Source organism: Cololabis saira, chromosome 9, assembly GCF_033807715.1.
Source record: "Cololabis saira isolate AMF1-May2022 chromosome 9, fColSai1.1, whole genome shotgun sequence".
In the NCBI taxonomy this organism is placed as follows: Eukaryota; Metazoa; Chordata; class Actinopteri; order Beloniformes; family Belonidae; genus Cololabis; species Cololabis saira.
In genome coordinates, this window is record NC_084595.1 from 38,777,738 (window position 1) to 38,788,698 (window position 10,961).

Below are 10,961 nucleotides of genomic sequence, written 5' to 3' on the forward strand. Positions count from 1 at the left end.
CTATCGACAATTCAGTTTGCAGTTTAAAAATTATTATTATAAAACGGGAAATTTACTTGAAAATACTAATACGGAGGACGTCAGGAAAGAGGGGTAAAATACAGTAGTTCCCCAGCCAAAACTGGGAGACTTGACAGGTATAGTTATATCTGATTCATCTTCTCGTCTGACGTTTAGATCCCGCTTTTCCAATGTGTTTGTGTCTAAATTATTTCACACTTGTTGTCAATGTTTCAAAATGTGCAGCAAGCCAAGAAAACGGCTCAAATAAAACGCGTTACATTCTCTGTTGTCATATTTGCCGCCTTCCCGCATATTTTTGTCATCTATTTCCCTCCACAAGCCCCCATCCAGGTTTGGCTTTGGTTTCCTAGAGACTGATTGTGTCCGTCCTCGCCTCTCCCCCCGCATCGACCCGCCGCTTGGCGGCAGCTGGACCGCTCAAATGTTTCTGTCAGGCCGAGCCTCGACTTCTGCACAGTCGCATTTGATCCCAGGAAAAGTGTCTGTTTTGGCTCCAAAACTTAAGTTTTTACAGTCAATGAAGGAGCTGATTGACAAGAAAGTTCTTGATTTATAGGATTTCATCTTTTAAATAACAAACTGTACTCAAATCAAAAGCTGTATAAGTTATATTGACAGATAAGAAGAGGCAGGCACCTATCTGCAGATTTTGAATGTAAGTATAAAGTGATGTGATGCAAGCCTAATTTCCCTCAGTACTTTCTCTAAAATAAATAAAAGTAAATGACATTTGTGACAAAAAATATCAAACGTTTGCACTTGCAAAATTTAAACTGTTTTTATATATCTTAAATAATGACAATGAGTTTGTTTTAGTTTTTAATACTTTTTTGTCTGTTTTTATTTAGTTTTGAGGTTAAGCTTGAGGTGGATGTGAGTCGGTGAACATCTGGACCAATCAGGATGTCAGTGGTTAAATTTCTGCTCTCAGAGTTGGTTTGTATTTGGACAAAAAGCTGAACTCCAATATGCAGTTTACTTATTTGGCTTAGATTTGGCTCTAAGAACCAGACAACTGTCTTATTAATTGTTATAATGAACTCAATGATGTGATTATAAAGCCAGGCCTTAATGGGTGGGTGCAGTCTTCATATCTGCTATGAACTTCAACAGTGAAGTTCATAGCAGATTACATGCAGATTCCCACAGGTCATCCTTATATCACCTTTCCTTTTTTTGTTTTCATATTCAAGGTTTTACAACTCTAAATGATGAGAAAGGTGTTTCCATATTCTACCCACCTGCGTGGGTTTTCTCCCGGTACTCCAGCTTCCTCCCACAGTCCCCAAACTTGTATGTTGAGTTAATCGATTAGCCTTAATTGCCCATGAGTGTTAATGTGTGTAGTTGTTGATCTATGTGTTTAAGCAATGATGTGGTGACCTGTGTATCCCTGGGTGGGATGCTTCAGCAAACTCCTGTGGATCTGAATAAGAATAATCAAGAATTGATAAGAGATGGAGGGGTGGTTTTGGAGAAGGGTAGGGGTCATGTTCTGGGTTTCTGGAAAGCACCTATACAACTTGTATATAGATGCTAAATACATAACAATGAATTGAACTGAATTGAATTACGTCATAAACATCTTCCAGACAAAGTATTAGACACTTTTTAACCTTATAAGGCACTTTTATTTTCAAACCTTTAAAATACATGTTTGCCATGCTGGAAAAAATGAAAAAATACATCAAAATGTAAACAGAAACCCGTTGCAAACAACAGTGACAGCAGTATTAGCTCCTGTAAGCGTCACTTTGACTGCTTACCTTAAAGCTACCTGAGGAAGGCATAATTTTATTTACAGAAATCAGTTACAATTACAGAAATTGAATTGTAATGCATAAAGAGCTGTCTACCCATACATCTTTCCACTCTCTTATAGTTAATAGCACCTTTATAACCAGAGCTGCTGCTCTAATCTCTGATTTTAGTTGTGGTTGGGTAACCAGCGAAAGCGGTATCCCCCTTGCTGAGTTCGTGAGGTAAATGCATGTCCATGGGGAAACACCTGAGTCCTTATGGTGCCATGTTCTCTAATAGTTGTTCTAAAGGATGAGACACTGTCTCCGGCATCAGGTCCATCGACGCTCGTTCTCCCGTCATTGAGTGTAGACATCTGAAGGCCTGAGAATGCACCGTACATGCGTATCGTCTCTGTTTCCCCATGCTGTCCTAATCCAGCGTTGCTGTGGAGGACGGCATTGCAGCGGGTGCTGATGTCCTTCAGCAGGTCTTCCACTGAGTCAGAGGACTCTGTTTCATATCCTTCGTCCAGTCGCTGCCGCTTACAGGGACCCAGCGAGCCATTATCAACTGACTGCACCACTGGTTCTCCTACATGTTGGTCTCCGACTGTCATCAGTTTCTAGAGGAATATGGTCAAAGATCACAGTTGATATTCATAGATAACAATGCATACATATAAGACATATAAGATGAGGATGGATGTGTGCATCTTGTCTCTCGTGTTCTCACTTCGAGTGCTGAGGCCAGGTGCTTCGCTCGACTGGCCAGCTGCCTGAGGTGAAGGTTCCTCTCCTGCAGGGAGTCCAGCTCTTCCTGTTGTCTGTGAAAAGTCTCGTGGAGCTGCAGACACAACATTCACTCAGTTATGCACACAGATTTAAGAACTACACTTTGTGTATGGACTGTTTATGTAAATCACAAAAATGCAGCTATTTTCTGCTATACAGATACTTTATTTTTCAAACCTAACCAAATTAAAGAACTACATGGAATGAAATAAAAAAAATCTGGTGTATTTTTTGGGTGAATCTGTTGAGATGAAAGAGATCACTCAGCAGCATTAATACATCTAATTTTAAGGTTTTACCTGTTTGTTGATGGCACCAGCATGCCCCAATTCCCTTTCATGACACTCTGCCATGCTCCTCCACAGTTCTCCATCGTGGCCTTGAAGGCTGTCGGTCTCTGTGGATGTATGAACCAGACTATCCTCTGGAGCAAAGTCCCCCTGGGGGGTGAGGGGAGGAATGACACATCCCTGAAACTGCACCAGCTCTGCTGAAGACAGGCTGCTCTCGAGTGTGGCAGCAGACTCTGACAAGGAAGACAGTCATCATAACTTTGGTAGGATCTCCAGAGTTAAGGGTGATTATCAATGATCACAATGTGGTCATATAAATAGTTGCGGTCCTTATGGCCAGTGAACTCACCTGCCATGAAATCCAGCACATAATCTCCAAAATGTCCTGGGTCAGATCCATTCTGTGAACAAATAAAACTAGCAATTAAACCTTTTTTAAATTATTATTTAAAATTATAATTTTTCATTTTTTATTATTATTTTTGAACAATCTGGCCTGACACCTGAATTTGTAAATAGAAGAGCAACGTGCCTTGTTAACAAATGTATGGCATTGTATTTTAAAGGAATGTGCGGTTGCCTGGTGCGTAATATGCGCATCCGTGGCAAAAGCAGTTTTAGAAATAATAATAATAATTAAAAAAAATTGTATTCCTTAATAGATAAATTAATGAATGAATAGATGAATAAAAATTTATTTTTGACCATTTTATTCTCACCTGAGAGTCCAGCGAGTTTCTCTCCTGTGTCACCGCAAAGGTGCAGTCTTCTAAATCATCCCATGCAATTGTTGAAAATTCTGTAACACACAAAAGCAAAAAACTGCATGAAAAGACATAAACGTTGGTGTATGAAGGTCAGTCATGATGCGAGAGATGCGACAGCCGCATAGATACCTTGATCAAGGACGCATGGGAGCTCAACGTACACAGTGACCGGACTGCTGCTTCTTGGCACCAAGATTTTATCCTGTATAGGACCGAGTTTATTAGACGTTTCAACTATAAAAAGGGTTACAAGACCGTGAAGAAAAAGATTGGTTTTGCTTACAGCTGCTCTCCTCCCGTGCTGTCCCATTTGGTTGGAGAAAATACCACCCGACGCTCCTCCGTCTCTTTGCGTCTCCATCGGTTCTGTCTGCAGAACTGAATGGACATGATTGAATTTATGACTGATATAGTCGACATTCTCCCGGTTTGTGTTTGTCTCTGCCGCGGTTTCATAGTTTTGACCCAATCAAATGCACTTATTTGGTCTCCAGGGAGTGACAGCGTCCTCGGAGATTCAAATTGTGCAGACGGGTTTCTAGTCTAAAGTGGGAAAAAGGTGCCGCGCATAACGGCGCCATAACAGCAGCAGGTGCGCTGCTGCAGGCATGCCCGCCCTCCCTCATCCCTCCCTCCCTCCCTCCCCCTCCCTCCCTCCCTCCCTCCCCCTCCCTCCATTCCTCCCTCTCCCTCTCTCCATCCTCCCTCCCTCCCCCTTCCTCCCTCCCTCCCCCTCTCTCCTTCCTCCCTCTCCCTCTCTCCATCCTCCCTCCCTCCCTCCCCCTCCCTCCATTCCTCCCTCTCCCTCTCTCCATCCTCCCTCCCTCCCCCTTCCTCCCTCCCTCCCCCTCCCTCCATTCCTCCCTCTCCCTCTCTCCATCCTCCCTCCCTCCCCCTCCCTCCCTCCTTCCCTCATCCCTCCATTCCTCCCTCTCCCTCTCTGCATCCCTCCCTCCCTCATCCCTCCATCCCTCCCTCATCCCTCCATTCCTCCCTCTCCCTCTCTCCATCCCTCCCTCCCTCTCTCCTCCCTCCATCCCTCCCTCCCTCTCTCCTCCCTCCCTCCCTCATCCCTCCCTCCCTCTCTCCTCCCTCCCTCCCTCTCCCTCCATCCCTCCCTCTCCCTCTCTCCCTCCTTCCCTCCCTCTCTCCCTCCATCCCTCCCTCTCTCCTCCCTCCATCTCTCCCTACCTCCCTCCATCCATCCCTCCCTCTCCCTCTCTCCATCCCTCCCTCTCTCCTCCCTCCCGCCCTCCCTCTCCCTCCCTCCCTCATCCCTCCATTCCTCCCTCTCTCCCTCCCTCCATCCCTCTCTCCATCCCTCCCTCCCTCCACCCCTCCCTCCATCCCTCCCATCCTCTCTCCATCTCTCCATCCCTCCCTCTCCCTCCCTCCCTCCCTCATCCCTCCATTCCTCCCTCTCCCTCTCTCCCTCCCTCCATACCTCTCTCCATCCATCCCTCCCTCTCCCTCTCTCCCTCCCTCCATCCCTCCCTCCATCACTCCTTCCCTCTGTGGGCATATTCCCAGCAGGATGCTTTACAGGTCTTTACAGTTAAACACACACACACACACACACACACACACACACACACACACACACAAAAACAATACGTTTTTATTATAAACGTAATTGCAAGAGAGGATATAGGTTATGCAAATGGTCACATTCCTATTATTTTACTTGAATCACTACAACTGGTTGTGTTTGCATTTTAGTGATCTAAGGATTCTTTGTGCCGGATCAGTTTGTGGGTCATTTCTGTTCAAATGCTACGTCAGAAAGCTTAAACTAGACAAAATCCTGTTTTAAAAACGAAATGGAAATTAAGAAAAGGACAATTACATTCAATTACAAAGATTTTAGGCAACTTTGCTGGACTTTGATGGAGAGCCAAAGCCCTAAACGTGAGGCTACTAGTATCAGGGAATAACGGCAGCGGTAGCGAGTCCTGCAGCTTTTGTTTTCAAAAGATTAGTAGTGCCAACATGCTCATGTTTAAGTATAAAACTAAGTATAAAAAAACGGCCTAATAATAGACCTGCTGACACCGCCACACAAGTGCAGTGAAATATAATTTTTTTGGACAGTTTTGTATATAGGAGCGTTTTTGTAGAGTGATTATACATATTTATTCATATAGATCACAGCATCTTTAAAAAAAAATCTTTATTTAATTAATCTTTAAAACTTTAAGAAAATTCAAATGTTGTCAAAAACAACAGACAAAACTTTAGTTAGAACTTCATATTTCACACCAACAAACCAGCACAAATTCACTTAATAATAATAATTTATTACAAAATAACAATAAACTGATTACACACCTTAGTTTCAGATCTTTCATTGTGAAACTTTCAGCAAATCCACGCATATACATGAAAAGATGTCATGACATACAAAAGTATTACCATACCTTACATAGACATAAAATTAAATAAATAAATAAAGTATACTTATATTAAACCTCTAGTGGCTGCAAACATGACTTTATTTTTTACTCTTGGAAGCCGCTAAGCTCATAACATCACCTAAACCCCTTCCACATGACTGTTGTGTGCTGCTGACGCCCCCCCCCCCCCCACCTCTGGTCATCCCGCTGCTGCTTCCACCTGCCTGCTGTGTGCTGTCGACGTCCCTGACTCCCCCAGTCTGGCCTTCGGCAGGAGGGTCCCCCCTGATGAGCCTGGTCCTGCTCAAGGTTTCTTCCTCCTAAAGGGGAGTTTTTCCTTGCCACTGTTTGGCTTAAGGCTTTTCTCCCACTAAGGGAGTTTTTACCTGCCATTGTTTATATAATAATTGCTCGGGGGTTTATGTTTATGTTTATGTTTATGTTCATGTTCCTGGATCTCTGGAAAGCGTCTAGAGACAACATCTGTTGTATTAGACGCTATATAAATAAAATTGAATTGAATTGAATTGAATTAAACCCTGTCTCTAAAGGTAACACACAGGAGGATCTGATGTATTTCTAATGGTGGTGCAGTTGCAGTCACATGGAACACACCAGTGTCAGTGTCTCCCGGTTTAGTGACACCAGCAGCTTCAGTTTGTCTTTGCACTCCTGCAGCAGATTGTAGTTGAACTCGTTCTCCTCGCCTATAGACAGGTCATTTGCTGCACAGGAGTCCTCGTCTGAACACTCACGGTTCTCAGAAGGGTTGATAGAAATGGATAGGTCATCCCTGAAACTCTCACACTGGTTTCCTGGCGAATGCTTGTTTGTGTCCTCGGCATAGCCGTGTTCAGTTTTCAGTAATTCACCGGCTAGTCCTAATGCACAGTTAGCAGTCAGAGACGGTGGGTATTTATTGAAAGCATAATCAGCGAGGGTCAACTCACACACTTTTTGTGCAAGGTTGCTGCACTGCCTGGTTCTTGCCATGCCCGGTTTCACTGTTAGAAACATGTCACTACTGTCGCTCTCAGTCATCAGATGGGCATCTTCAACACAGTTGATGAAACAGTCCAGGAAAAAGGCCAGGGTGGGTGCAGCCAGGCGGAAGTTCAGACGGAGGAGGATGAGACACTCCAGGTTGCAGAGCTGCTCCTTGGTGAAAGCATCACAACACAGTGACAGGAGGTGGCTGACTGAAGGGGAGCACACCTCCACCTGCATGGAGAAAACGATGTTGAATGGAATGACAATAGTTTACTCAGTGGTATATTCAGTACTGGAATTGAGGGGGGATGGGGGGGGATGGCATCCCCCCCTGAAATAAAAATGGTCAAAATCATCCCCCCCTGTAAAACTGCCATCCCCCCTTTCCATCCCTTATGTCATTTCATCAATGAATGTGGTTTTACTGCTATTTCAACATTTAGAGTCATCACCAGAAAAATAATACCAGAAAAATAACTTGTTATTTGACAATTTTCACCTGTTTCAAGTAAATTTTCACTTGAAATAAGTAGAAAAATCTGCAAGTGGGACAAGATTTATCTTCTCATTACAAGCAAAAAAATCTTGTTCCACTGGCAGATTTTTCTACTTATTTTAAGTGAAAATCTATTTGAAACAGGTGAAAATTGTTGTTTTTTCCAATGATGAGTCTTGTTTTAAGTGTAATGAGATTTTTTTTACTAAAATGAGACATTTTAACTAGAAAAAAGACAAATATTCTTGTTAAGATTTTGAGTTTTTGCAGCAATCCATTTTACTTATCCTGTGAGGGACAGAGTCATATTGATAAGTTCAGAAAACTGTTTTTTATTGTTGCGTTTTGATGTATTTGATGTAAGCCCAGTGGATATTTAAAGCTTACAGAAGGCTGCATTTAACTGCTGCTATGTCATTCCTGCAGTATTTCTGCAGGTGTTTTGGTCAGTGCTATTATTTGTAATATATAATATTATTTGTAATCAGCACAAATTATCTGTCCCCATATGATAAAATCCACCATCGCCCCTGATTTTCTTTTACAACTTGAGTACTGGGTATATTATTCCCGAAGACAGACCTGTTTACTGGCTAGGAGGAGTGCAGTGACCCCCAGGAGCTGGAAGCAGTCAGCAGCAACAGGAGTGGATGCCAGAAATCTGTCCATGATGTTCACCGTCAAACAACAGCATTCAAAGGACAGATGGAAATGTTGGTGTACTGGGATGAGCCAGCTGACCAGCTTACACCGAGCCTCTGCAGTCAACTGTGGATGAAACACAGATGTACAGTATATATAGTGCATTATACGTCACTGATAAAAACATTTGAGCCTATTTCCTTAAGACAGCTCTTGTTTGCTTTCTATTCAATGAGCAACCTCAACTGTATCTTAATCCTGCAAAAACGTTTTATCAAAATGATTACATTTTCCAATAGACTTACTAGATCCACCCCATTGTTCCAATCCCTAAGTATTCTCCCTATTTTTGCTGTAAATATTTTTCAGATTTGCCTTTTTGTCTATCAATCCATTAACAAGCTACTTCCAACCTGTTTTCATTCTTTATTTCAATTCAATTCCCAAATTCATCACTTTAATACTAGGTCTGCAAACAATCTCCATCCCACCTTTTTCAGGACTACTTTTTCTCAATTTTCAGTTAGGTTCAGAGGTTCCTCTTTATTGAAACACCTTACCACTCAATATTAGAGAATGCTTGAGCACAAATAATTTAAAAAAACAAATCACAACTGTTTTGCTAACCCAGCTTAGCAAAGCTTAACAACTAATTTCCAGAACTTCTCTGCACATCCTCATCAGATTCCTGTTTTTCTAGTAATTTAGCTTATTCTCCTAGTTGTCCTGTTTTACATACGGTACATGTATTGTTTGTTTCATTATAGGAGGACCACTCGACAAGCCCTTATGGGTTTTTTTGGTTCCTTCTGCACATTTTTTTCTGTTACATTGTATTTCTTTTTTGTTGTTTCCTTTTCTACATACTGTTTGTCTGAATTTTTGGCGGTTGTTTATTTTTTTATGTGCAAATAAAAAAAAAAAAAAATTAGAGCACATTTACACTGCAGTCACATTCTCATTATCATCACATCAGTGGCGTCAATTCAGTGGAAGCTAAGGTATGGCAAGGTTACGAGTCACAGAACTTAACTAGAGTATCAATCAACACGTCCAGCAAATACTCATCACAGAAGTCTGCTATGGAGCTTATCTGTGTGGTCAAGAAAATTGGAACTTTTTCAAATGCAGTCTCGCTCACTGCAAAAACTCAAAATCTTACCAGGAATATTTGTCTTATTTCTAGTTAAAATGTCTCATTTTTAGTCAAAAAATCTCATTACACTTAAAACAAGAGTCATTACCAGAAAAATAACTTATTTGACCATTTTCACCTGTTTCAAGTAAATTTTCACTTGAAATAAGTAGAAAAATCTGCCAGTGGGACAAGATTTATCTTCTCATTATAAGCAAAACAATCTTGTTCCATTGGCAGATTTTTCTACTTATTTTAAGTGAAAATCTACTTGAAACAGGTGAAAATGGTTGTTTTTGAGTCTTGTCTTAAATGTAATGAGATTTAAAAAAAAATGAGACTAAAAATTAGACATTTTAACTAGAAATAAGACAAATATTCTTGTTAAGATTTTGAGTTTTTGCAGTGTATAATAACTAGTGAAATCGATCATGTTGTTCTTATTTGCATTTGTAGTTATTCCATAAATGTATTTAAAAAAACAAACATTTACATTTAACCCTTGAAGCAAAGGTGTGGCGACTGCCATACCTTGCCATACCCAATTGACGCCCCTGCATCTCATTCTCAAGTTTGTCATGAAAGATTTTCAGATGACAAACATATTATGAATTATGAATTTTTATGAATTTTTATTGCTTACTTGTGGCTGGCGTGCCAGACTCTGACAGGGATGAAAATGCGCCTCTTTAACTTTCTGGATCTTGAATCCGACGTCTCCGTACTGCAGGAACCAGGTGGACAGCCGTCCTGCAGGCTCCGGCTCGTTTGACTCCAGGTGGGACACGTCCGATCCAGGGCGACACGGGATCTGAGGGGACGCCAAGTCTTCTTCGAAGCCAGAGTCACTTAAGGTGGACTGAAGTTTCTGTTTCCTGCACCGGGCTGTCTGCCGCTGCCGGGGCGGCGTGACAGCTCCGGAGGAAACCCCCGCACCTCTCATCATCCGTGACTTTATGTATAAAGCTTCAGAACCACATTCGGCTTTCACAAATGATACCATCTCCGAGTCGACGGTCTGTTGGCAGGTATTTCCCCTGCCCTGGCTGTGTGTTATTACTCCGCTGAACAGTGTTGGATGTTGGATGGAGAGGGGCGTGCTGCCGGCTGACGTCACTTTTCCCGGGGTCTTCCCCGCTCGTGCCGCTCACCTTCGCTCGTTGCCCTAGCAACCGAAGCTAAACAATCACTAATATCCCATGTAGGAATTAATTATCAAACCTTGAACCATATGGCTATAGTCACATGCTCACGATCAATTTCATGAGACAAAAAAAGAAAGAAAAAAGGAATAAAAAGGGTTTTCAAAAGATTAGTAGTGCCAACATGCTCATGTATGGTTTAAGTATAAAAAAACGAGACAGTATAAAAAATAGACCTGCTGACACCGTCACACAAGTGCAGTAAAATCAAAGTTTGCTTGGACAGTTTTGTATATAGGAGCGTTTTTGTAGAGGGATTATACTATTCATAGATCACAGCATCTTTAAAAAAAAATCTTTATATAAACTTTAAGAAAATTCAAATGTTGTCAAAAACATCAGACAAAACTTTAGTTAGAGCTTCATATTTCACACCAACAAACCAGCACAAATTAACTTAATAATAATAATTTATTACAATATGACAATAAACTGATTACACACCTTGGTTTCAGCTCTTTCATTGTGTTACAAAACTGGGAAAC

General features: G+C 41.7%; 2 protein-coding genes across 2 annotated transcripts; both read right to left on the bottom strand.

Annotated features, from left to right (window-relative positions):
• Positions 1–1,866: 1,866 nt before the first annotated feature.
• Positions 1,867–4,008, bottom strand: mcidas (multiciliate differentiation and DNA synthesis associated cell cycle protein). Its single transcript, XM_061730258.1, has 7 exons — positions 3,946–4,008; positions 3,748–3,820; positions 3,571–3,650; positions 3,201–3,252; positions 2,858–3,084; positions 2,500–2,610; positions 1,867–2,389 (listed from the first exon to the last, which is right to left on the bottom strand). The coding sequence occupies exons 1-7, from the start codon at positions 4,006–4,008 to the stop codon at positions 1,952–1,954; spliced, it is 1,044 nt and encodes a 347-aa protein (XP_061586242.1). The 3' UTR covers positions 1,867–1,951.
• A 2,603-nt stretch (positions 4,009–6,611) lies between these two features.
• Positions 6,612–10,217, bottom strand: LOC133451290 (cyclin-O). The gene is made up of 3 exons (XM_061730259.1): positions 9,918–10,217; positions 8,080–8,265; positions 6,612–7,232 (listed from the first exon to the last, which is right to left on the bottom strand). The coding sequence occupies exons 1-3, from the start codon at positions 10,215–10,217 to the stop codon at positions 6,612–6,614; spliced, it is 1,107 nt and encodes a 368-aa protein (XP_061586243.1).
• Between the last annotated feature and the right edge of the window lie 744 nt (positions 10,218–10,961).

What these genes read in the sequence shown, in the direction of transcription:
- mcidas (XM_061730258.1), bottom strand. Translation starts at nt 4,008, where the DNA reads ATGTCCATTCAGTTCTGCAGACAGAACCGATGGAGACGCAAAGAGACG. An exon ending in AGACGGAGGAGCGTCGGGTG is followed by an intron (nt 3,821 to 3,945) that starts GTATTTTCTCCA and finishes GGTCCTATACAG; the next exon opens with GATAAAATCTTGGTGCCAAG. An exon ending in GAAACTCGCTGGACTCTCAG is followed by an intron (nt 3,253 to 3,570) that starts GTGAGAATAAAA and finishes ATTTGTTCACAG; the next exon opens with AATGGATCTGACCCAGGACA.
- LOC133451290 (XM_061730259.1), bottom strand. Translation starts at nt 10,217, where the DNA reads ATGAGAGGTGCGGGGGTTTCCTCCGGAGCTGTCACGCCGCCCCGGCAG. An exon ending in GTCTGGCACGCCAGCCACAA is followed by an intron (nt 8,266 to 9,917) that starts GTAAGCAATAAA and finishes TTTCATCCACAG; the next exon opens with TTGACTGCAGAGGCTCGGTG. An exon ending in TCCTCCTAGCCAGTAAACAG is followed by an intron (nt 7,233 to 8,079) that starts GTCTGTCTTCGG and finishes TTCTCCATGCAG; the next exon opens with GTGGAGGTGTGCTCCCCTTC.